This window comes from Exophiala mesophila (assembly GCF_000836275.1).
Source record: "Exophiala mesophila strain CBS 40295 unplaced genomic scaffold supercont1.2, whole genome shotgun sequence".
NCBI classification, from domain to species: domain Eukaryota; kingdom Fungi; phylum Ascomycota; class Eurotiomycetes; order Chaetothyriales; family Herpotrichiellaceae; genus Exophiala; species Exophiala mesophila.
The window spans coordinates 2,723,092-2,747,716 of record NW_015622505.1 but is presented as its reverse complement, the minus strand read 5'-3'; the positions used below and the strand labels follow the sequence as shown (position 1 = coordinate 2,747,716).

Genomic DNA, 24,625 nt, shown 5'->3' with positions numbered 1-24,625 from the left:
AGTATCCATTGCGCTGAGTGATGTTTACAAGCTACCTATGTAATTTTTTAATGCGAATTTTTGAATACTTCTGGCCCATAGCTTTGGCCCGTCGATACACGAGTTGTTTGGGCCTCTCCCTCTCCCCTTCTGCTCCCGTTTCGCTGATGTAGATAATCACGGTATGAACATGTCAGTGTTAGATATTATGGATTTTCTTTGAATGAGGACGATTTTCGCCAAGTCATATCTGACAACAGAATCTACAAGGCGCTGAGAGTCCTCGGAAATGGATACAACTTCCACTATAGCCTTTGGTGCAAAGAAAACAACCTCGCTGAAATCATGATATCCAATTTTGGCATTGGTGACTCGATCAACAGAATCATCCCCAGGAGGGGCTGCTATCCAAATGGAACTGTTCAGAACCTCTATAATGCCTTGAGCCCACATATCACATTCTTTAAGAGGCAAAGCAGGAGAGAGTGAGTTTTTCGCAGTGTGGAACTTCTGTTTATCCTGGAGAGCGATGGGCCAGTTGGGCGAAAGCATACTCCGTCGCTGACATTGATGTATATGGAGGTGGTCTATGGCATAAGCTTGTGTAGATTCATGTCATGAGGGCTCAGAGTATGCCGCGAGTAGGTTTTTGAAAGGACAATTTGTGGACTCGAAATGTGCGTGTAATGTATTTTCATCAGTTCTACTCGTATATAAGACTCAAGTCGTCCGCATCAAGATGAATTCGATTGCGATGAAGACTTGTGGACTGTTATACTGTTTCATTGATGGTGATGTCAAAGAAGTTGGTGTTGAGGACGTGGTCTTGGCAAGCCTTTCCTATTTAGGGATAATGTCAACAAACGCACCCTCGTCTGCGCCGCGACACTCGACACTCAATAACCTGTCACTTATTTTCCACCACCACTGTGCATTCAACATCCAAACGATAGCCGTCGCCGGGCTTATGAAGCATCCCTTGAACTGGCATCAACAATAAGCACACATACGACCAATATGAGTACGATGGAAGTAGCACAGTCGCTCAAGACCGCCCACCTCGAACTGGTGTACGAACGCGCCTTGCGACAGGCAGAACGCATCTATGAAGAAGAACGGGTGCGCGCCCTCCGTGTTCAACTATTACTGCTTGAAGATGAAAACGAGGAGTTGCAAGAGCACGCGATGAAGCAAGAGGATCAACAAGTCTTCCTGGAGGAAACCAACGAGGAACTGCTCGACAGTGTCGCCGCAGCCGAAACTGAGCTGCTGCAATCACAAATGGACTTGAAGGCTCGAGAACGCGATCTTGACCATCTCAAGGCGGAGGTCAAGGCCCTCAACGCTGCTAGCGCCGACGCGACAAAGCTTCTGTCGGAGAAATTGTCGCTCTCGAGAGAATTGAACGCCTTGAAACCCGAACTCGAACACCTCAAGTCCCAATCATCTACGCAACAGAAGCTTCTATCGGAAAAGCTGGCACTCCAAAGAGAACTAGCCTCCGTGCAGGTCGAACTTGAAACAGAACGACGCGCCGTGCAAAGGATCAAGGAAAAGCAGACAGTCCAGAACGATGCGGAGAGCCAGGCGGAATTGAATGAACTCACAAAAGAGCTTGCAAGAGCCAGAAGAGAAGCCCAAAAGATGCAGCGTGAAGCTGCGGCCGAGATTGATGACTTGAAGAACGAATTGGCGCAGGCGAAACGAGGCGCAGAGCGATCCAACGAAGAAACATCGGCCGAAGTTTCGGAAATGAAAAAGGAACTAGCCAAGGCGAAACGGGAGGCTCAAAAGTTAGATCGCGAGAACCGGAGGAGAGTGGCCGAGTGGGAAGAAGAAAAAGAGTCGCTGGAGATCAAACTTGACTCTTTCCGCAACAAGTTGAAAGCAACCAAGGATGAGCTTCAGGAGGCACAAGAAGAAATTGAGAAGATGCAGGCAGCGAAAATGGCTCAGTCTGCTGAGCTGACCAAAGCCCGAATCAATGGAAACGCAGTACCAAATCCAAGAAAGAGAAATGTCGCCCGCTTCGATCCTGACATGACAATTGGAACGCCTGGCCACGGCGGAGCTGCGGCCAAGAAACAACGATTCTCTGTCAATCCAGGAGACAAATCAACATTCTCGATGACTCCATTTCTGAACCGAACTCTCAGCATTCTTCCTGAAACACCCGCCGAGTCTGAAGAGCAAGACTCGAACAACAACAAGGACATGTCTCCAGACCGAGATGAAGACGCCGCCCAAAAGCTCACCACCAGAAAAGTAGAAGCACCTAAGCAAAAACCAGCCAAACCCCCCGCTGCCCGCAAACCAACTCAGAAGAAAGACAAACAAGTACAGCCGCTGAAGGAAAGCACGAACAGCAAAGCCAACGCAGCGGCCAAAAAGCCATCGCTTGAAAAACTAGTCGAACAAGACTCAGACATGGACAGCGACCAGGAAAATAACGAGACAACCAAACAGACAAGTGAAGACAGCCGAGACTCGAATGTCTCGAATAGCGAACAGCAGCCCAAGAAAACAAAAGCATTAAAGCGAGCCAACATCTTCGACGAGGAAGACACGGCCCCTCCAGCACCAAAAGTCAGAACCATTGGGAACTCGACCGTGGGAGCTCTAGCATTAGGACGCATCTCTCTCAAGGCAAAGCCAAACTCGAAGGGGAAAGTGCTGGCCGAGTTTTCGCCCCTTAAGAAGGATCGAAGGGCTATGGTGTAGCATTCGGCTGCATGATGAGCCTGGGGTGAAGGGCCCTGCTTTTAGATGTTTGATGAAGAGGTAGCCCATTGATGAGTGTTTATGTATATTGTGCACTCACATACGAGAATGATAATGATCATACAAGGAAAAAATCAACGCAAAGTAGAGATGATATCCAAGACAAGAACTTTCTCCATGCCAAAAGCCACTTTTTTTTGGCTCGTACCGACAAAAATGTCCGAATAAAGTGCTCTGCGTCATTCATTGGCAAGTGATGCTATGCATCCTATGATTCTCATTCACTTGATGTTCTGTTCAAGACTTGGACACAACATTTGTTGATGTAAATCGGTATAATATCGTTACAATATAAGCTTTATGAGACCTCTCACCAAGACTCTATTCTATGCCTGAACCGCACCCCATGCTCCACCGCCAGGTGTATTGATTATAACACGATCTCCAGCCTTGACCTTAACAGTATTCTTCCCACCCATATTCACCGTCCTCTCCTCTCCAGAGACATCGTCCTTGGTGATCCACAGATTGAGACCACGCTGAGCCTGACCACCTCCTTCCATTCCATAGGGCTGGAACACTCTCCTTTCGCTGAGAATAGAGCACTGGAGAGGTTCAAGGAACTGAATGTCGCGAGTGACACCGTCACCACCACAACGAGCACCCACACCGCCCGAACCCTGTCGGAGCGAGAACTGGCGAAGCAGACAAGGATAGCGCTTCTCCAGGATCTCTGGGTCTGTGATGCGGGTGTTGGTCATGTGGGTGTGTACGCCGCTCTGGCCGTTCCATGTCGGTCCAGCGCCTGAGCCTCCGCAGATGGTCTCGTAGTAGCCGAAGCCGTCGACATGTTTGCCGTCTTCTGTAGATCTGCCACCTCGTCCGAATGTCAGGTTGCTGGTGTCGCCCTGCGATGCTGCGGCGGCGCGGAATGCCTTGAGGACCACGTCGGTGATGCGCTGTGAGGTGACGACGTTTCCTCCAACGACTGCGGCTGCTCGTGAAGGAGATAGAATTGATCGTGGAGGGACCTTGATCTCAATTGGGTTGAGACATCCTTGATTCAGCGGCACGTCTGAGTCGATCATGCATCGAAGGCAGTAGATGATGGCTGAGTTGGTCACTGCAACTGGTGCATTGGTGTTGCCGAGCACCTCTGGGCCGGTACCGTCAAAATCAAAGACTGCCTTGCCAGCCTCTCGGTCAATCGTGATCTTCAGCTGAATGGGTGTTCCGTCATCCATGTAGTCCAGTGCCTCCAGGGGTTCCCCATCAAACCGGTCGTACAGGTCTCTCAGAAGGTGACCAACGGCGACTGCGGCGGTTGATTGAATCGCATACATGTATGCCTGAACGACCACGAGGGTATACTCAGATATCAAGCTCTGAATCAGCTGAATACCCCTGGTATTGGCGGCGATTTGTGCCTTCAAGTCTGACAGGTTGTCCGCAAGACATCTCGTTCCTGAACAACCTTCTAACTTGCTTGGCTCTTCGAGCAGGAGCTGGATAACCCTCTTTTCGTCGAAGATTCCGTCGCTGACAATTTTCTCGGCCTCAATAGCAGCCCCTTCCTCCCATAAGAAGGTTGACTTTGGTGGCATGGACCCAGGTAACAGACCGCCGATGTCTGCATGATGACCACGAGCGGCGACGTAGAAGACGATTTCCGTTCCTCCAGGTCGGTCAAACACTGGTGTAATGATGGTGATATCCGGCAAGTGAGTGCCTCCACAGCTTGGGTGGTTGGACATCAGGACATCACCGTCCTTTAACTGCCCAAGCCATCTCTGGTGTTGATACTTGACTGCAAATTGCATCGATCCAAGATGCACTGGGATGTGAGGTGCATTAGCGACCAATCCACCGTCTGGAGAGAACAAGGCACATGAGAAATCGAGTCTCTCCTTGATATTGGTAGAGACAGCGGTCTTTTGTAGCGTGCGACCCATCTGTTCGGCAATGGACATGAAACGGTGACCGAATATGGAGAGGCGGACTGGATTGATGGGAACTTCTTCAATACCCTGCACCTGGGTTGTCACTGCTGACTTTTGAGACTTCTCTACATTCAAGTCGAGGACAATACAGGTTTCAAGGACGTTTGCAACCGCGTTGGGGACGACAACGATGGTCTGGGTCTCATCAATGATGATGGCAGGACCCTGGATGCGGGTGTTTCTCTCGATGGCGTTCAGCTTGTAGATCGGCGTGTCCATGTAACCGGTACTTTCGAAGTAGACCTTCTTCTTCTCTACGCCTCCAACAGATATGTCTGTGAGATGGGCGTTCTTCAACTGCTCTGCTGGACTGACTTCTGACACGTCGTTGGACGAAGCTGTCGAACGCACCCGCACATCGTCGACGAGAAGAGGCTTGTCGAAAGTGAAACCAAATTCTCGACGATGTCGGTCGGCAAACTCTCTGGCAAAGTCTCCATCCTCTGGCTTGAGGATCATAAGGTTGGAGTCAGAACCCACATATCGCATGTTGAGATATAACTGGTGTTGAATTTGATATGACCGAAATCCTTGGCCTTCCAAATCGACTGTCGACCGTTGGATGATCCCATGGAATCTCTCCTGCAAGAGAGACTCCGATTTAGTATATTCCACAGCCACGGGCTCTTGTGCTTCCGTGACTACATCTGCTAGGGCGAGCCCGTAGGCAGAGAGTACGGATGAGTACTTGTGAATGACAATCCTCGAGATATCGAGTACAGCTGCGACTGAGCAAGCATGCTGACCTCCCGCACCTCCAAAGGATGCGAGATGATGTGAAGAGGGTTCAAAGCCACGGGCTTCTGTCAAGTTTCGAATAGGACGAGCCATCGATTCGTCAGCCACCCTTAGAAAACCCATGGCAACCTCTTCTGCTGTGAATTGAGGTTGGCCTTTCATGGCCTGTTCAGCGTTGATGTCTTTCGTCAAGGATTCGAACTTTTGTGTTGTGACTTCAGTGTCTAGAGGTTCATCCTCGTTTGGCCCAAAGATCTTAGGAAAGTATTCTGGCAGTAATCGACCAAGGAATAGATTGGCGTCAGTGACGGTAAGAGGGCCACCTTTTCGATAACAGGCAGGTCCAGGGTGTGCAGAGGCAGATTCAGGCCCAACCAGGAAGAGGCCATTGCGCCACGAGAGAATCGAGCCTCCTCCTGCTGCAACGGTGTTGATATCTAGTTGAGGAGACTGCAGTGAGATACCTGCAATAGTTGCTCCAAAGACGTGTTCGAAGTTGCCATCAAACCTACAGACATCTGTTGATGTTCCTCCCATGTCGAAGCCGATGACGGGAACGCGCTCGTTTTGATCCCAACTGGTTGCGGCGAATCCTACTACCCCTGCAGCGGGACCTGAGAGAATCGCCTTGAGACCACTAAAGTTTTTAAAGTCGACTAATCCTCCGTCGGACTGCATGAACTCAAATCGAGCGCCATGCGAGTTGTCCAAGCCTCCTTCGAAGTTTGAATCAATTGAGTCGATGTAGTTCTTGATGACGGGAGTTAGGTATGCATCAGCTGAGGCAGACATTCCTCTAGGAACTGCCTTGATCATGGGTTGCAGTTTGGACGACAGAGCAACGGCAAAACCCATGGAAGTAGCGAGGTCTCCGATCTGCCTCTCGTGGTCTGGGCATGCATATGAATGTAAAAAGGCAACAGCAAGAGATCTGTAGCCTTGATCCCAAAGCTCTTTCAAAACTTTTTGAACGCTGTCCAAATCCGGTGCTTGTAGAACTCGAAACTTTTCACCAGTTGTGCCCTCCACCAGCTGACATTCTGGAAATCGATCATCTTCAAGACCCTTGGGTACTGGAACTATCCTCTCGTCAATCTCGACGACCTTTTCGTACAGTACACCTGGCTTCTTTGCCGAAAGATCGAAGATTTTTGGTCGTTGTTGATTGCCAATCAACAAGAGATCTTTGAATCCCTTGGTGGTGAGAAAAGCAGATTTGGCGCCTTTTCGTTCGAGAAGCGCATTTGTGGCTACAGTCGTGCCCATGCGCAGTCTGTCGATGTGTCTGAGGTTGAGTGGGCGTCCCCGTGGGAATTTCTCCCCCGTCGCAAGTTCCAACACCCTTCGAATACCTTCAGTGGGTGCATCTTGGTAATTTGAAGGGTCCACGGATAGAAGTTTGAGGACGATATCGGGTTTACCTGGTACAGAGGCGTGGACGTCGGTGAAGGTGCCTCCGCGATCGATTGAAACTCTGATCTTGCTTTCTTTTTGAATCATGGTGAAAATGGAACTAATTCCTCAGATTGAAGGCCTGGCCTCATGGTGGATAACGCGAAAATATATATGTCTTCACGCTCAGAGCATATGTTGTAATATCGGAGGCCATTTTCGATAGACAAGGCTCTCCGAATCCACTGACCCGACGTATATTTCCTCACTTGGGTTTGGAGTGGACAAGGCGTTGAGGTTCATGATGAACGCCTTGACTGTTATACGGAGACAGGCATGATTGGATCCATGGTCGAAGACGCTAGGGCAAGCCACCCGTCACTTGCAACCCTATACCCATCCAAGTATCCACATCATCGGGACCCACAAGCCTAGCGCATCGAGAACCCCTGTGTGTGACGCAACATTGCGGAGAGTTTACAACATATCAGCCTGACGACCCCCGCGAGCTGCGAACGCCCGCGTGGGCAACGACCGGAGAAGTGCGTGCAGACTGCGAGAGGGCTCGCCGAGAAGGGCGTTCACAGATATGTGGGCAGAGAATACAACACGTGCAACTGCCCTCCGATATGATCTTGATCCTTGTCGTTCAGGCAATCTTCACATTGTGCTGAGTTCTCAATGCGCCTCATGATCAATACTTAACCTATCTCCTGGAACCGAGGATGCCACCGATCGCCGTAGACAACGAGGTTGGAAACACAGGATTCAAAGCGAAATCGGTCGAGGCCCCGGAAGATACACAATCAGGACAAAGTTTTCGACGTGAGGCGAGAGCTGGTCGATTCACCGGTCAGACGGCTGGAGCGGCTCCAAGTTATGTTCAGGCAAACTTGATAGTGTTGCCCTCCGAGTACGCATCGGACTTTCGATTGCTTTGTCAGAGAAACCCAGTTCCCTGCCCACTACTCGCAGAGTCCAAGGGGCCAGGAATCTTCCATCAACTCAAGTCATGGACGACCAATCTCTCGGGCGAGCAGATCGCGAACGATATTGATCTCCGAAACGACTTCCCGAAGTACATGGTCTACGAGGATGGGAAGCTGACGAAATCACACTGCGCCGATGTGGAGCGAGAGTGGACAGACCGACACGTTGGTTTCCTGGTTGGTTGCTCCTTCAGCTTCGAGGGTGCTCTGGCTGAGGCCGGTTTGTCCCCAGTCCATGTCGTGCGTAAGAGGAATGTGTCCATGTATCGCACAAAGATTCCACTGTGTCCTGCGGGAGTGTTTCAGAATTCGACCTATATTGTTTCTATGCGGCCCTACAAGAGAAAGGACATTGATGCGGTTCGTAGTATTTCGAGGCCGTATGTTTCAACACACGGGGAGCCCATTGACTGGGGTTGGGACGCCGTCGCCCGATTAGGGATTGAGGATCTGGGAAGTCCCGCATACGGCGACGCGCCTGTCAACATGGATGGCTCACCTTTCGTTTGCAACAGTAATGTCGAAGGAGACGACGAAGTAGTGCCAGTGTTCTGGGGATGTGGTGTGACTCCTCAAGAAGCCATTCAAAGAGCCGGCCTTGCTGGGACGATCATGGCTCATGCACCTGGCCATATGACTGTACTAGACATCAGGGATTGGGATATAATTCCTGATGTAGCGGGAGTTGAGAGTTAGAGGGTTGTCAATCATGATTTCATTTGTCTCTACTATGTGGAGTTGTTGTCTCTGCGGATTGCATTCTCAATCCAGCCCGTGTCCATATCAATGTCTATGTTTCCAGAAATCTCTTCCCAAATCCTAGAGTTCTCCTCGACATCGAAATTGAACGACATCTCTTCCAGCGGTTGAAAGGATGAATTCTGCATCATCATTGAAGGCTGAGTCATAGACCCTGCAAAAATTTGGAGATCGTGCTCGTTGGTTGTGCTCGTGGGTGAAGGAAACTGAGTGTTGTATGAGACTGTGGATGTAGTGCTTGCGTACGGCATGGCTTGGAGCTCCAAGGAGGTACGTAGATTCAAGAGGAGTGTGTAACGAGCCTGAATATACTCATTTCCCTTCTCAGCCATACTTCGCAGCACGGCAAGGACAGTTTTCATCGCCACTGCGTCTCGTTCGTTGTATGGGAACGCTACGTTGACGATAATCAGAGTTAGTGCGCAGGCAAAGGAATGTTCTCCGTCCATGAAGCCGTATGTAACTAGAAACAGGCATCGTTAGCATATGAGAATAAATCCAAGTCCTCTTGGACTCACAATATTCATTTTGCATCATTGCCATACTCATTGTCATGGCACTTCCACGAGCTGCTGCAATTGCATTTTCGATGACAGTCAATATGTTGGGTGAGAGACCTTCTCGCCAATCTGGGGTGGCTGTGCCTAGTGACAGTTCTCGTAGGCGTTTTTGAGCGACGTAGAGGAGGAATGGTCGAGCAGTCATATCGATACAGTAGTAATAATGCAGAAAGATGCATACGCATTCTCGGAACTTGTCAGGGGTCGAAGTATCAATGCTGAGTTCAGGTGGCAAGTCCTTCAGCCAATTGGAGAGGTCGTCCATGATGCTTTGGACAGAAGAGAGGAGGCCTGTACCGGACCTATTCTTCTTCCGATAGATGCCCTCACCAATCCTGCCTAGGATGCGTGATAGTTGGGTGTAATGTTTCAAGACCGTCGGGATTGAAGGGCTTGAGTCCAACTCGGCCATGACAGTTGGCCAAGCGACATCGATATCCTCATCATGGATGGAAATGGGGTTTCCAGATTTGACGGAAATTATGCGATCCAAACTATAGACAGACCACCATATCCTTCGGCGGGACTCACGCTCGACGAGGTCCATGCTGAGGTCTGTAACCTCCTGATGTAGTCCCAGTGAGATGGCCATTCTGATGGCGAGGCCAACGTAGAGGAATGCAGCGTCTTTGCGATTGAGATTTTGCATGAACCATGCAGTCAAGCTCAGAACTTGCACGAAAAGCATGGAGCCTTCTTGATGAATTTCCGGAAGCAGCCATAAGGCATCCTTGAAGAAGTTGAATCCTGGCGGACCCTCACTCCCAGACCACTGATTCACGGAGAACATGTGGCCGAACGTCAGGACAAGCAGGACGACGCAGAAGTTGAGACGAGCTTCTGGGTCATCCAGATTAGGCCGGCTCGAGTAAACAGCTCGTAGACGGGGCTCGAAAGTATGGCGAGGAGCAAACCAGAAGATGCTCCCAATGTACTTGTTTTGCGTCAAGTACAGCCGGCGAGCAAAATCATAGGGCGGTAGTTGAGGTAAAGTGAGATTCTTTGGCCGCTTCAAGGATGAAGAATCCCTATACATAGGGCGGACATCCCAAGCAAGATCAGTGGCAGGAGTAGGGTTGAGCTTCTGGGCGAGATAGGTAGAAGACCCACTGCCCACGTAGCGACGTTCGCCTGAGCGAGTTAACCACAAGTTGTCCATATCCTTGTACCACCAATCATCATCATTACTGAGGCGTTCGTCTCCAAAAGTCGAGGGAGATGTCGCACTGCCAGAGTTTGACGTCCCGTGCGTGGTCACTGTGGGTGGTCAGAGATCCTAGCAAGACCGAGTATTTCGTTCGGACTTACTGGTTTGGGCCATTTGTGCTCGGGCCTGGAGTTCCTGTAGATAACTAGGAAAGCCTGGTAAGTATCAAGAGGATCATCCTACTTAGTAAAGTCGAACATACCTCTCTGGGACATTGATCCTCCTCTCACCCTCAGAGTAGACACATTCCACCCCAACAGCCAGGCAGACCGAGCAAGGATGGGGAGATGTGCCCGTGCATTTTGTTTTGCGACCCCGACAGCGGTTACAAGCAAGTGCTGCCCTTCTGAGCGTGTCTTGGTTTGGCTGTGGTGCCTGAGTTCGTAGATTTGACGCTTGCATGGTCATGGCCGCGGGGTTGTAGCCAGCACCATTTAGCAAAAGTCAGGATGGATTGCTGGAGACAATGAAAGGTGTCTTATCAAGTGTCGCTTGCCTGGTTGACCCTGAGGCGATGTTAGATTGTAGTCCAAGGCGTACTTGTCTACTTGTCGATTGCAAATCATTTGCCAGAATGTCACTTAATCCAGAGATCGCCGGCGACCTTGAGTTCCATAACCCAGGCTTCGTCAGCCGAAAAGAAAATAAATGTACAGAAACTCACACCCTATAGCCTGAGATCTTGCGAGAGATCATGGAGATAGACGGCAGAGTAATCGTCTTGGACTTCTGTCCGATAGCCTTGGGGAAGTGGGTACTCACACGTGACCAGACGGACATCCACGTGATCCCTCTTCTCCTCGTATTTGCCGCCCCCACCACATCAACATCAGGCAAATAAACTTGAACTTCGTCCCTCCATCCACCACCCACCTCTTCAACCGAGGGACCCCGGGGCTTACCCGGAAGATCGACAGAGAGTTCAATGTAGGTATGGAGTTGGGCATGTTCCCGGTGGGCTTTCACACTTACTTCTGGGGATGTTTTCCTTCTCCAGCAAAGCTAAGCCTCTAGGTCATGATCTACCACAATCAAGGCATCCCACCTGACAGGCCGCTTGGGACTATCAACAGCAAGCTATCATGTCGATGATATGTCAAAAGGGCCTCTAGGAATGACCGGCTGTGATATAAACTGAACATGGTTACTACTGCTGACCAGTCCATGCCATGTTCCACACAGCCAAAAAATCACAACTGGTCTCCAAGTCCCGGACTGATGCTACAGTAGACTCGAATGCGGGGTCTTTTAGCGATTTTGATCTTTGATCTCGACTCGAGACACGAGACACAAGACACGAGACACGAATGGCGAACTGCCGGTTCAGAGTTGAGTGGCCATTAAAAACATGTAAATGTTTGCCGTATGCAGCGCCCCTTTCAGGCTAAATTCCCCCCAATATGGTTGTTTCTCCACTTCATGTCATGTAATCGACTACACGAACCATTGTCAGGCATGCAACGTCAAACCATGAATTGAGAATACAAGAAGTCTGGAAATCTTCTAGGATTTTTCCGGTCTCAATTCAGGAAATCCTCTTCCTCGCTTTCCTTAGACGAGGATTGTATATCAAAGTGAAGTAACACCATTATACTATTCCACCATCAATCATGGCAACCGGAATCCTCAAAGTCAATGGCACACAAGTGGTGGACAGCAACGGCGACTTGGTATTACTACGAGGAACAGCAATAGGAGGATGGCTCAAGTAAGTGTAGCCTGGTCTACTTGATCTCTGTCGTGCATGCATCCATGCATATATGGGACATCCGCCAATCTCCATACCATATCACCACTAACCTGCCCCCCTCTCAGCATGGAAAACTTCATCACGGGCTTTCCCGGACACGAATCCAGCGTTCGCGCCGCCATGCTCCAAGTAATGGGACCCGAAAACTACGAATATTTCTTCGACCGATGGCTGTACCATTTCTTCACTGAATCAGACGCGAAATTCTTCCGACAACTGGGACTCAACTGTATCCGCATTCCGTTCAACTACCGACACTTTGAAGACGACATGAACCCACGCGTGCTCAAAGAAAGCGGCTTTAAACATCTCGACCGTGTCATCTCCCTGTGTTCCGCCCAGGGCATCTACACGATTCTCGACATGCACACCCTGCCTGGCGGACAATCACCGGGCTGGCATTCCGACAATACCACCAGTTACGCCGCATTCTGGGATTACAAGGACCATCAAGACCGGACGGTGTGGCTGTGGGAGGAATTGGCCCGTCGATATAAAGATAACGCATGGATCGCGGGATATAATCCCATCAACGAACCCTGCGACCCGCAACATACACGGCTCCCGGCGTTTTACGAACGACTAGAAAAAGCCATTCGTGCAATCGATCCACATCATATTCTCTGGTTGGATGGGAATACCTTTGCAGCGGAATGGAAGGGGTTTGACAATGTATTGCCGAACTGTGTCTACTCATTGCATGATTACAGTATGATGGGATTCCCCACGGGTCGACCGTATAAAGGGACAGAAGAGCAGAATCAAAAGCTCGAGGCGCAGTTTTTGCGAAAGTCGGAGTTTCAACGGAGTCGTGGCACGCCGATTTGGAATGGTGAGTTTGGGCCCGTGTATGCGAATCCCAGGTGGGATAAGGATGCGGATGCGATTAATGCCGATCGGTATAATATGTTGGGTCAGCAGTTGAGGATATATGATCGGTTTCAGATTCCCTGGTCGATTTGGTTGTTCAAGGATATTGGGTTGCAGGGGATGGTGTATACGTCGCCGCAGTCGCCGTGGAATAAACTGGTCGAGCCGATTTTGGAGAAGAAGAAGAGGCTTCAGCTTGATGCCTGGGGCACGTATCCGTCCAAAGAGGTGGAGGATTTGATTGATCCTTTGGTTAAATGGATTGACTCGGTCTCGCCGACAGCGAAATCCGTCTATCCTTCGACCTGGAACACGTCCAGACACGTCCAACGTGCTGTTCTTCAGACCTTCTTGGCCGAGACTTTTGTTCAAGAGTTTGCTGAGCTATTCCGTGACAAAACCAAGGATGAATTGGAGGAATTGGCCGCGAGTTTCAGTTTTGAACAGTGTTTGCAGAGGGAAGGCTTGAACAAAATCATGTCTAACTATGCTGCTGTTGAGCCAACGCAGTGACTTTCATCTTCAACATACTACAATTTGATAATAAACCTTCATCTGGTGGTATACCCCATCCCTGTCGCGAGACATTCCACTTCTGAACTCGTGTCTTCTTTGGTCCTGCGTTCATGCCAGGTCTGAGAATGTACAATAATATGCTCTGAAAACTAACACATATTTCCACATATACCTTATATCTTGCCATCTGTCTTGCGGCAATACCGTTGCTTGTCCCCCGCTGAATGTCAATCGGTAAACCACTCCCAAATAACAATCGGCCTGGATTCAGATGATGCGTGCGTCTTGATCTGAGCCTGCAATTGGTCAGACCCAAAAGCCGGGACTTTTCTGTACCCGGTCATAGCCATGCACTCGTAATAAATGCCAATCACAACAAACAAATTCTGAGGGAGTTGACTCCTGGCCATCTACCAGTCCGTCCATCAACCTCTTCCATAGTCTTCCCCAAACTCCGCCAGACAGAAAACTCAACTTCCAAAACAAAAACAAAAAGCGGCCGTAGGGTATCATAAAGTCATGACATAGGAAAAGAGCAAAATACAACATGACTCATTAAAAGGACACATCGTGCTGCTCGGCTGCATCATCCAGACACCGAGACAGTCTTGTCCTTCTGGAGAAGGCTGGACCAGTTAAATAAATCGAAGCCGTCCTTTTTTGCTCCCCCATCAGGATTGGGGGATTTGCCGCCTTGTTCCTTTGGTTCCAGAATCAAAGATCGGCGATAATGGAGATGAAAGCTTTTGTCGCCGGCAGATCTCACACGAATCAACTGATCCTGCATCCAAGTTTGCATTTCAGACACTTCGGTGAAGCGGTATGGGAACTGAAATGCTTGTAAGCCCGAGATGATCTTGGCGGTTTTGATATGCTTATCGAGATTGATGACGGAAATTTTGCCATTGTTTGTGGCCAGAGGTCGCGTGGATGAATTAGCAGAATCCACCATGGTCAAATCAGTGAGATAGATTCCAATAAAGGGTAAGCATGGAAGATCTTGTGCCTGCATCTGCTGTCGCAATGCGGAATAGTTCTTCGATGTATCGAGGACTTTCCGCAACTCCTCAAACACATTCTTGGTCTTTTGAGGAACGGCCTCCCAAGTCTTTCTCATTCTTTTGATATTGGTGGAGTCGAGCGAACAAGTGATGGCCATCAGCGTATCAAAGTTGTGCAGATCAAGGCACTTGTTGGCGATTTTGACCCACTGTTTGATAATGGCGGCTCGTTTCTTTGGCTCCTCTAGTTGAAGAATGGAATCAGAAACAAGATTAGAGATGTCTGTCGAAAGAGTTGACATGGCACGAACATTGACGGCCAGCGAGCTGGTGCGTTTGGTCCATTCGGTAGCGAGAAGCTCCTCCGGCAGAATGGAGCAGAATATCTTGGACGTCTTCAAAGTGATTTGTCGGGCAAGCTCGAGGGCGTCAAAGTCAAGAATACTGACAGGAGGACCGCCTTGCTTCCAAGCCTTGAGCGATGAAAGTTGACTCTTTGATATGATCGGGGCAGGTAAAGGCGTTGCGGGGTCAATATATGTTGCCGCCGAGGTGCTTGTCCTCCCAATCACAGACACGACCCGAGGCACGTCCGGTTGACCAGCTGTAGATACTTTCTCGGCCAATTCAAGTATTCTTCGACTTGCCATTGGAAGGACAGAAGCCAAGTGATTCCGTGCAAAGCCGACAATATCAGGCAATGCAGTGTCATCAGCGTCATGTCGCCAGTGTGATTCCATCCAACCTTTGAAGACATTGTACACTCTCAGTCGGACTGGGTTCGCCATGGTGGGGCAGTCCCCGATGTATTGAAATCTTCGAACCAGGGCTTGGGCAAATTCTTCTGGTTTCGCGAACAGACGGAATGTCAAAAACATGGTTGTCACAAATAGTGCGTCAGGGGTAGAATCATGCCCAGTCAAGCGTTCCACTAGGGCGTTCAACGTGCCTCCGACTACAACGCCTTCTCTGTTGAGGACCAATTCTTGGGAATAGGTATGAGTCAAGATCTCGGCTTCGACAATATCGTCGTCTGTCGCAAGATTGTGTGTGCCAGAGGTATTCGAGGGGAAATCGCCAAAGGAACGGGTCGTGTGAATTGAGGGGACCCGAGTGGAGGCCGAGGACATGTTACTAGGGTCCGATAGGCGGTGGCTATGTTGGTCGAAGCTACCATCACTGCTAGTGCTTCCGCCGAGCATGTGGCCGGGCGACTTGTGTAGGTTAACCTCTGTGAGCGACCTGTCAAATTTTGGGGCGAGAGGACCTGACCGCCGATCGGGTGAGGATCGAACGATATCGACAGCGGGGTCATCCTTCGGGGTGACGGGGACACTGCCAAAAGAGGTGGATGGAGAGTCGGCTGTGTTGGCGGACAGCGGAGGAGTCATCATACCCATGGGGACAGATAGGCGAGGATTCTTCAAAGTCGACTGTCGTTCTGAAGGAAGTGGTGTGGATGTGGTGGGACTGCAATACGATTGCCTGTCTCGGGTGCTTGATTCTTGGGTACTTGAGCCCTCTGAGCTGCGACCCAGAAGTTTGCCCAGGTTCTCAGTTTCGAAATCACCAATTTCTTCTAGGGTTGCTTTTGTTCTGGCCACACATCTGCCGGCAGCGCTGACACAAGCGGTCGCTGCTTGAACAAGATTATGAGCTTCGTCTGGGAGATAGACCAAATCGTCATCCATGGAATGGAGGGGTTTGAAGACTTGTCGAGCAGCATGAACCAGCTCTGTTATGGCATAGTACATGGCATCCTTGGCTTGGACCAAGGGACGTGAAGTGTTGTGATCGCGGTCAATGACAGCTTCGACAACGGTGAACAAATGTCGACAGGATCTGACAGCATTTTGGGTGGTCAACAGTAACTCAGACGAGGATCGTGACTGCATATGGGAACCCAAAAAGGAAGCTAGGACGGTCAGAAAGTCGTCGTAGGACCTGTGTAGCAGCTCGGAAATCAAATTAGGATTCTGATGACCTTTTTGGGCCGAGTATGACATGCGATGAGTGAGAGACTGTCTCCTGACGTGGGTCGATTTCCGTGGGGAGTTTATTCTGACTTTTTCAGAGATGAGAGCTGTACTGTTGGGTCGAGCGTTGGGTGGTGTTTGCTGCTGCGAAATGGACGGGTTCATCTCGAGAGCACCGGAAACGGGGCGAGGCAAAGGCTGATTCGAGCGTGACAAGGGAGAAAGCTCCTCGCTCGAAGTGGGCAGAAGGACGGTTAGATGGTCGGTCCAGACATCTAGGAACAAGGCGGCGCGGGTGACGATGCGAAAGGCTTTCAAAAGCATGTCGTCTAGTCTGATGTCCAAATCCGTGCTGGGGACAGGCGTAGAGATAACCTGTTGAAGCTGTTTGGCGGTACGAACAAGGAGAGCCAGGTCGGAGAGCAAACTTTTCCTTGTCCTTCGAATATCCTCATGAGACTTGACCAGGGTCGAATCGCGGGTCAAACAATCTGATTTCTCGAGTAGAGCGCGAACTCCGGCGACCAAACCCCTCATATAATCTTGATTGCGGAAGATGTTCCAGTTGCAGTCGCTACTACAACGAACGATGTCCCAAAACTCCGTCAGGGCCCTCAATAAAGGTCGCATAGCAGGATAGTCATAAGCGTCGCAATAGTTTGTAGGAAGCCAGCCCCGAGCACCCGTGTCGAGGAGGGTGCCATCTGCCCAACCATTAACATGGATGGAATGAATCAATATGATATCTCCCGAGTTGAGTGGCAAGGTGACAGTGGTTGAGGAGTGAGGTGAAGATGGTTGGAAGGGGTACAATGCCCTGAGGTAGTCATGGAATTTGCCTGGGTTGGCGGTCGAGTCGTCTGAGACCGCAAGGTCATGGGGAGAGACACGAAGATTATCTGGCTGGACGTGGTCATTGTTGCTGTTATTGTCGCTGTCGTTGCCGTCTGAGGGCGTTTTACGAATTCGTAAGGGAGCCACAAACATTGAAGTAGGGTGGTTTTCGCGCATGGTGCAAGAGGCAATCTTGGAGCATTTCGCACACAATTAGGTTGACGACGAAATGGCAGACGCGAGAGGCATTCTTGGAGAATGATGTGAACAAGAGGCGCAGTTGATGGAAGGGATAAAGTTGAACTGAGAATAGGTTAGGCGAGAGGAGGATACGTCGCTCGAGGGTCAAGAAACGGGCCGCAGCGAGGATGACCTGGAGAATTGGCTGAATGTACAAAAGTAAGCGACGGACTTGAGGATGGCAGTGAGGCCTGTAGGCAGGGGTGCAAGTAAGGGCGTCTGTCTGGATCGTGGTGGTGCTTCAAAAAATGTGTCCAAGTGTCAAGGGGTGGGGTTGTGACGGCGGTGGTGGTAGTTGATGATGATGGGGCGTGTGATCTGTGATCTATGATCTTTGATCGTGTGTGGTCTCGTGTTTGGGTAGCAGTCAGGTTAAAGTGAGGTGAGGTGAGGTGAGGGATGTGTCGATTCGACGGAGAACGCAAGGGCCTCAAGGAGGTTGCAGCTCGCGTCACAACAGAGCTGAAGGACGGAAGGCAAACGGTCAAAGGACGTCAAAACGAACGAATGGAAAAGGTCCGGATTATACAAGCAAGATTCAGATGAAGATCAGAGGAGTAGATGGCAGTAGATGTGAGTCGATGTGCAGTCAAAAGCCAAGAGAGCTTTTTGAGGATTTACAAGTAGAGGAAGGAATGAAGTCGGAGTCAAAGCTGGGGAAGGTGTGAATATCTCGAGAGCAGGTGCGACCGACCATGACGGAGTCACGGAGGCAGTCACTACTGGTTTGCTGTTACACTACAACAAAAAACTGCTAATCCTGCTAATGCTGCTACTAAGTTAGTCTATCAGTCGTGTCCCAGCATTGCAACAAAATGGTTCTGTGATTCGGAGATATGCTGATCCAGGGCACGCCAGGGCACGAGGTTATGCATACCTAGCCAGGTAGGCATAAACAGGGGTTATTATGTTAGGACAGTGGGGTCGCTCGGGTCATTTTTGGGGGAGAAGATGGAATGATTATTCCTAATCAGAGTTTGGGGGGCATGGCCGAGGGGCCGCCACGGACGCTAATCGAGTCCCCGGGGCGCCTGTGAGGCCAGGCCTTCTTGGCTTTGAATATCTCGATAATGATAACTTTTACGGTAGACGGCAGTGGTGCGCCACCATGATGTACACTGCTTGAAGCTTTTTCAAATGGAGACAAGAATAATCGATGGGTTGGCAAGTCGTCGTTGAACCATGGTTGAAGGGATACAAAGAACGGTTGAACGATGTGAGAATGTCAATCCATGTCACACGACAAATCCCTTGGACGGTAGGGGGGTGAGATTAAGATGCCCCGGCAGCCTGGGTCCGGAGGTTGGAAGGCAGTGTGGCAGTTCTTTAGGTACTCCGTAGGTACCTAGAAGGCATGGTACTATCACAGTAGAAATGCATGCACCCTTGAAGATCCTTGACAGAACATTCAAGTTCAGTGTTACAGGTGTGTATGGACACTCGTATTTAGGCATCAAGGTCTATATCTAGATGTGTATATACGCAAACACGAAAGCCACGCGTTACAGAAAACATAGATGCTAGAGGTACCTTGGTAGATAGGCACCTGGCCTTCTTTTGTTGTTGTTGTTATTGTTGTTCCCTGGTAGAACCGTATCGGTGCACAGGATTATCATGGGATCAGGGTCTCGGCGCGTCTATCGCCCTGGATGAGACTGAGCCATCAGTGCCATCCATGTCCACAATACATACCTACGGAGTACCTACTTTGTTGATCACAACAATAACGAGAACACCGTGAACACTCAAGTCTTTCCATGACATTATTCATTCTCCCAAAGCGTCGATTGGATTCTCTAACTGGACCCCTATCCTCACACGCTTCTGAAACCCAACAACGCCCAAGTTCAAGGACAAGGGGGTCCGAGGGGTCTATGGGGCGTCTTCTAACTTCTCAGCCGCCCCGCCAAATGGTTTTAATTTCCATGGTTTTTAGACCCTTTTGAGGGTTCCACCAACCAAAGACGCGAGTGAGGACTTATCCGTAAGTAGAGTCGCAGCAAACACGTGGGAATAAATTGAAGAAAAATCAGTGCCCCAGTTCATCCTTTGTGTTTCTTGTTTAGTCAAATCCACCCAAAGGGGAAATTCATCGCGTCGCTCTAACTTTAACTGTCACTGCAATTACTCCGTACTTCGTAGTATTGTATGCCTATTTCATTTCGACTCTCTTTCAGACAGTCTTTTCCAAAAGGTTCATAAGTTTGTCGATCAGGAGGTGGCAGGTACATCAAGAATCTCTACCACTGCCACTGTTCTCGTATGTAGTTTTACCAATTCCTCTTGTGCACAACCGAGCTCGTTATGGTTCCCGTCCTCCAACGATTTGCCGTTACCTTCCTGCAGACTATTTCATGTGGACACGTTATCCATTCTACCGCTATCTGTACCTAGCATAAGCGACGCCTCGGTTCGAAGATATGCAACGCCACAATCATCCATGTTGTAACTTGTTTGAGAAGCTGGCAACAGCTGGTTTTGGCAGGCCTTGTCGATCATGATGATAACATTTTACATCCTTTGTTCCTACAGTACCAAGGTATGTACAGAGTACTATAAGCATGCACATGCGTGACATATTCCCGAATCACATGGAATTATTACTTCTGCATTCTCGAGGGTTCTTTACCCCCTTTCGATACCTCCTTTCGAGACATATACTCTGTACTGTATAGAAACTCTCTTTTTAAGCCTCTCTCCTCATCAACTTATAACTACTGATCTGCATGAAGCTCAACCTTTTCTTGACAACCTACACATCTTCTCCCGTGTGCCAATGTACACATTAACCAGTTGACATCAAGTTTGAAATCACATTCTCATTACTGCTGATGTTCGTGTGACATGTGTACGTACATGCATGCATCAACTAACGCACAGCATACGCAGTCAGCAATGATTGACGTTTCCTTGTTCTTTTTCTTCTTCTTATTCTTCTTCTTCTTTTTCTTGATGATCGTCAATCAGGTGTCTGCATACATATTGTACCGTTCAATTCAAGTCCTGTTGACCGCTGACATGGCATATATTCTTGAATAAAACGCACAATCTGAGCCTCCCACACACGTAGATTCCGAAACTCTGATGCGTGACAGAATCCTCCAAAACTCAAAATCCAGAATCCTTGTCGGCAACAAAAATCAAAATTAACGCGAACTCGACGCGAGCGCGGGGCCTAAATTCATGAGACAGACACGCGCTCGGGCCGCAAGTTGCAATTTCTGTTGCTAAATCACGAGCCAGCGATCGTCGACTATCAATGGTCGTCGATTAATATCGACGCTGAACATGATAAACAAGTACTAATCCATCGCCTCCTCGAATGCTCACGCTGTGTTTGGTCTAATCCCACAGCCATGTCGTAGCCATGTATTTCTCCGAGCATACAATCAATCTCATGATCAGCAGGTATCTGGCACTGTGAGAGATCCCATTTCAAATCCCCCTCCATTCAATCGACATGGTCATCAAACAGGAATCGTACTGTTCCTGGCCCGCGACGAAACGTCCAGGCCCATCTCAACATCTTATCTCTTCCTCGGCCCCTGATAAGCACATTGCCTTTCATATTCTCCCAAGTTTTCCTTGACCAACGCAAAAGGTTCCACCGTGGCACCTTTGCCGATGATCACGCCTGGACAGATCTTGGCCCCTTCTCCTATCACAACTTCCGATGCAATTGTCACGGGACTCGCCTTCCATGATCCGCCGCTTCCCTTGCGGTCGATCATTTCTTCACTCACTCCCGTCGTCACAATGGTCACTCCGGGACCAATCCAAGTGCGTGCTCCAATGTCCACTCGTCCTGCATCGTCAAATTTGCATCCACTGCCGATGTAGACGCTGTCCATGATCTTGATGTTGTACCCATACGTGCACTTGAACGGGTACTCAATCCTCACCCCGTGGCTAAGTGTTCCCTTCTCCATGGGTGCAGCTAAAAACCGGTGAGTTGTGTCCTTGCTGGGATCAAACACTTTCAACAGGATATTGCGTTGCTCTTCCACGCTCACCCCGCTACCAAGTTCCGCCGCTTGGTTGAATCGTTTGAGAGCTTGCTGACAACGCTTCCGATCATCCTCCAACGTGGGATCAAAGTGGTTGTACGCCGTATGCCGCAGCATCTTGGAACGTTCCACATCCTCCTTGTTGAACGTCCTTGCCGTGGATTTGTGCGACTCATAGCTCGCCGATGACATCCTCATGTGAGTCGGAGTGTGGTGTTCCGGCGGCGGGGCGTGGTATTGGTGTCTCGTTTCGGGTGGTGGTGGCGGCGGTCCATATCCATAATGAGGAGGCGGAGGTCCAGGAGCCGGGTGTGCATGTGCATGTGGAGCGTATGCTGATGGAGGCGGCACTGGGGGTTGATGCGTGTTAGGAGACGGCCTGCTCGGCGGCGGCGCTTGATGGGATGAAGGAGGTGGCGGAGGTGGCGGAGCCTGAGAGGACGGTAGAGGATGGGGAGGTGCTTGGGAATGAGGAGATACTTGAGTCGGTGGTCGAGACATGTCTCGCGATGGAGGATTTGAATTGGTGTCAGGACGGTTGAGATCCGAAAGTGGGGGAAGATGTTCTGTTGTATATGGAGACTGACTTTGTTGTGGTGGCCACTGTTGAGGTTGAGTTTGTGGTTGAGGGGGCGGTGGAACGGGGTACGGGGCCCGACTTCTGGTCTCGTTGTAAGCTGGTCCAGGAGGATAGTGTTGTTGACGTTGGTGGTCATGCTCTACTGAGGAGATGGATCTTCTCTGACCGCCATCAAATTGGGCAGAAGGGCGAGCAGAATTGGGTGAGGCGTCGGCGGAGCGGTCAGGCTGGTACGGCGATGACTCTGACACGTCACCACCCCCATCCATCTTGGACTGTAAACGTACCGGAGGCTTGACTGGCGTGGGCTTCGCCGGCCACAGACCTCGGGTCACACTATATCCACCGCACGTAAAACTGCCTTTTTGACAATTCAAGCCTGCATCAGTCTCATTAGATAATCATGCCGACGTTTTCCACACAGATTTCCTGTCATCAGGTCTTCACTTACAGATAGGATGCGCTTCATCGCATTTCTTCTTCCGTCGACGGCATGTCAAGCATCCTGTCTTGGTCCTGTTGCTGAAGTTCCGTTTGCGCTTAGGGCCTGACATGGAGACGCCGGATTGTGGGTCAGATGCAAATCGTTCTTGATCTGCCTCACCGTTTGCCTGAGCCTCCGCATCCCAGCCTTGCGACTGGCCTTCTTGGACACTGGTTTCCCGCTGCAAGGCCTCGGCCAGTTGCGCATCTGACGTGGGGCCACTCGTGCCATTCGCCTGCATTGATGGGTGTCCAGATCGGCCAGGAGGGGATGGCCAACTGTGGCCATTGGAGTCGGCACTTGTGCCGTTGACGTGGTAACTTGAGCCGTTCGGATCCGTGTTCCCTAACACTCGTAGGGCTCGATTGGCCATGTGTTGTGCTTCGGGTCGTTTGGGTGGGGTGTAGGAGTACTGGCGATGTTGGTCGTATTTGGCGACTTCCTCAGAGCTGGACCGTTTACGTTTATGGTGGTTCTCGTCATGGCTTTGTGGATGCGGATATAATGCACCGCTTGGAGGGCGAGCTGGCATATCGCTGACTTTCTGGACAATATCCTGGGGAGACGAAAGGCGACTTGAGACATCGCTCTCTACGATCATGGTAAGTAACTGCCCGTCGTCAACATGTACGGAGATGGAGGGGGACTTACCATCGGCCGACCCGTTGTTAACAGCGACGAATCCTCTGGTGGCATTCTCTGAGCCCGACATTGACTCGCCGATGGTGATTGTGTCATGCGTAACGGAGGCTGAGACGGCCATGTCGCCCGCCCAAAAATGAAACTTGACTCCGCCGCTCGATAGGGCTTTGCAGAGGTCGGAGGATTTTATGTGTACCCCCTACTCTCCTTTATCCACCCGGTCTCCTGAAGCAAAAGAAAGGGATCAAACAAGCCTACAGCCCTGATACAGCGATGACGACTGTCGGGCGCTTGGACGGTGAACCCCTTGGTCGGGTCTAGAGCAAATGACGTATTGCCGGAGCGTAAGATCGGGGTTGGTTTTGGCGTTGGACCTCCTGAAGCCTGGAGAGGAATGGTAGACGCGGCCGGGGGAAGATGTGAGCGGGCGATTAAACTATCACAGGACCGTGAGGTTGAGCGCTTAACCTGCCGAGGGCGATTGGACAGAGGAGGCAGCTTAGGCGTGACTCGGGGGATAAGAATCGACAAAGGCGCCGTCAAGGGCGGACCAGGAGTATGGTCAAGGCAGATATTCGATGAGTCGATGAAGGGAACCAGTGGGTTGCAATTATGAAGAATAATCAAGAGATAGAGATGTCACTGCTCATGCATGGTGGTAAGCGGGAGCCGCGTGAAGCGCAGACGGGTCAGGTGTGGAGGTCTTCTCGAGGGTCAGGCGGAATGGCCCGCAGCTGGACAGGCACGACACGGCACTGGGAGACAGACCGAGCCAAACCCAGAAAACGTGGTCGTTGGAGTCAGCTGCTGATTGAGTAACAATGGTCCACAGCCAATGCAAAGCCTCAGAATTCAATTGAAATAGGCAGGCTGTGAGTTTGAATAATTGAAAGTGAGCAGGAGAAGAAGAAAGAGAGAAAAAGACTGGTGAGCAGGGTGAGTAGTGGAGAGGTGCGTAGTGAGAATCTGGGCACAGGCCGGAAACGCAATGAGATCGGGAACTACACCACAGTTGGTAGCCTCGGGGCTTGGGGGATGCTGGTCTTGTAAAGTGGGAGATAGAGATAGAATGTGTGTGTGAGAGAATGTGTGAAAGAGAGAGGCGGTGGGATGAGTTGAGTCCAGACACAGACTGCGCTCATTCAACCTTTGGGGGGAGAAGAGAGGAAGCTGCTACCGCTTCTCGACTTGCTGCGCAGGAAGGAGCAGGTTCCGTCACTGTCGAAGCAGGAGCCCGAGGGCCCCTCGGCCGCTTCTTGCAGTGGAGGGCAGCCGTGGCAGCGTGGCAGCGCATAAGGAAACGCAGAATAGCAGGTGGTAATTAGACCATTCATCCACACGTATCACATCCGAGAGCCTTGGAGGCGCCATCATCTGCCA

The 24,625-nt window shown here is 50.3% G+C and overlaps 7 protein-coding genes across 7 annotated transcripts; 3 read left to right on the top strand and 4 right to left on the bottom strand.

The window, feature by feature from the left end:
- Nucleotides 1-996: 996 nt before the first annotated feature.
- PV10_02789 (uncharacterized protein) lies at nucleotides 997-2,700 on the top strand (the record flags this gene model as incomplete). Its single annotated transcript, XM_016367153.1, has 1 exon — nucleotides 997-2,700. The coding sequence occupies one exon, from the start codon at nucleotides 997-999 to the stop codon at nucleotides 2,698-2,700; it is 1,704 nt and encodes a 567-aa protein (XP_016226671.1).
- Nucleotides 2,701-2,963: 263 nt separating this feature from the next.
- PV10_02788 (uncharacterized protein) lies at nucleotides 2,964-7,072 on the bottom strand. Its single transcript, XM_016367152.1, has one exon. The coding sequence runs from the start codon at nucleotides 6,936-6,938 to the stop codon at nucleotides 3,087-3,089; it is 3,852 nt and encodes a 1,283-aa protein (XP_016226670.1). The 5' UTR covers nucleotides 6,939-7,072; the 3' UTR covers nucleotides 2,964-3,086.
- Nucleotides 7,073-7,478: 406 nt separating this feature from the next.
- On the top strand, nucleotides 7,479-8,609 carry PV10_02787 (uncharacterized protein). Its single transcript, XM_016367151.1, has one exon. The coding sequence runs from the start codon at nucleotides 7,556-7,558 to the stop codon at nucleotides 8,513-8,515; it is 960 nt and encodes a 319-aa protein (XP_016226669.1). The 5' UTR covers nucleotides 7,479-7,555; the 3' UTR covers nucleotides 8,516-8,609.
- On the bottom strand, nucleotides 8,521-11,009 carry PV10_02786 (uncharacterized protein). Its single transcript, XM_016367150.1, has 4 exons — nucleotides 10,548-11,009; nucleotides 10,447-10,490; nucleotides 9,097-10,395; nucleotides 8,521-9,041 (listed from the first exon to the last, which is right to left on the bottom strand). The coding sequence occupies exons 1-4, from the start codon at nucleotides 10,751-10,753 to the stop codon at nucleotides 8,548-8,550; spliced, it is 2,043 nt and encodes a 680-aa protein (XP_016226668.1). The 5' UTR covers nucleotides 10,754-11,009; the 3' UTR covers nucleotides 8,521-8,547.
- Nucleotides 11,010-11,220: 211 nt separating this feature from the next.
- On the top strand, nucleotides 11,221-13,536 carry PV10_02785 (uncharacterized protein). Its single transcript, XM_016367149.1, has 2 exons — nucleotides 11,221-12,053; nucleotides 12,161-13,536. The coding sequence occupies exons 1-2, from the start codon at nucleotides 11,956-11,958 to the stop codon at nucleotides 13,476-13,478; spliced, it is 1,416 nt and encodes a 471-aa protein (XP_016226667.1). The 5' UTR covers nucleotides 11,221-11,955; the 3' UTR covers nucleotides 13,479-13,536.
- Nucleotides 13,454-18,143, bottom strand: PV10_02784 (uncharacterized protein). The gene has a single exon (XM_016367148.1). The coding sequence runs from the start codon at nucleotides 17,467-17,469 to the stop codon at nucleotides 14,068-14,070; it is 3,402 nt and encodes a 1,133-aa protein (XP_016226666.1). The 5' UTR covers nucleotides 17,470-18,143; the 3' UTR covers nucleotides 13,454-14,067.
- Nucleotides 18,144-20,717: 2,574 nt separating this feature from the next.
- PV10_02783 (uncharacterized protein) lies at nucleotides 20,718-24,401 on the bottom strand. Its single transcript, XM_016367147.1, has 3 exons — nucleotides 23,255-24,401; nucleotides 22,571-23,194; nucleotides 20,718-22,498 (listed from the first exon to the last, which is right to left on the bottom strand). Exons 1-3 carry the CDS (start codon nucleotides 23,364-23,366, stop codon nucleotides 21,060-21,062), a joined length of 2,175 nt encoding a protein of 724 aa, XP_016226665.1. The 5' UTR covers nucleotides 23,367-24,401; the 3' UTR covers nucleotides 20,718-21,059.
- Between the last annotated feature and the right edge of the window lie 224 nt (nucleotides 24,402-24,625).

What these genes read in the sequence shown, in the direction of transcription:
- PV10_02788 (XM_016367152.1), bottom strand. Translation starts at nt 6,938, where the DNA reads ATGATTCAAAAAGAAAGCAAGATCAGAGTTTCAATCGATCGCGGAGGC.
- PV10_02787 (XM_016367151.1), top strand. Translation starts at nt 7,556, where the DNA reads ATGCCACCGATCGCCGTAGACAACGAGGTTGGAAACACAGGATTCAAA.
- PV10_02786 (XM_016367150.1), bottom strand. Translation starts at nt 10,753, where the DNA reads ATGACCATGCAAGCGTCAAATCTACGAACTCAGGCACCACAGCCAAAC. An exon ending in AGCACAAATGGCCCAAACCA is followed by an intron (nt 10,396 to 10,446) that starts GTAAGTCCGAAC and finishes GACCACCCACAG; the next exon opens with TGACCACGCACGGGACGTCA. An exon ending in AATGATGCAAAATGAATATT is followed by an intron (nt 9,042 to 9,096) that starts GTGAGTCCAAGA and finishes GCCTGTTTCTAG; the next exon opens with TTACATACGGCTTCATGGAC.
- PV10_02785 (XM_016367149.1), top strand. Translation starts at nt 11,956, where the DNA reads ATGGCAACCGGAATCCTCAAAGTCAATGGCACACAAGTGGTGGACAGC. An exon ending in GCAATAGGAGGATGGCTCAA is followed by an intron (nt 12,054 to 12,160) that starts GTAAGTGTAGCC and finishes CCCCCCTCTCAG; the next exon opens with CATGGAAAACTTCATCACGG.
- PV10_02784 (XM_016367148.1), bottom strand. Translation starts at nt 17,469, where the DNA reads ATGCGCGAAAACCACCCTACTTCAATGTTTGTGGCTCCCTTACGAATT.
- PV10_02783 (XM_016367147.1), bottom strand. Translation starts at nt 23,366, where the DNA reads ATGGCCGTCTCAGCCTCCGTTACGCATGACACAATCACCATCGGCGAG. An exon ending in TAACAACGGGTCGGCCGATG is followed by an intron (nt 23,195 to 23,254) that starts GTAAGTCCCCCT and finishes CCATGATCGTAG; the next exon opens with AGAGCGATGTCTCAAGTCGC. An exon ending in CGATGAAGCGCATCCTATCT is followed by an intron (nt 22,499 to 22,570) that starts GTAAGTGAAGAC and finishes AGACTGATGCAG; the next exon opens with GCTTGAATTGTCAAAAAGGC.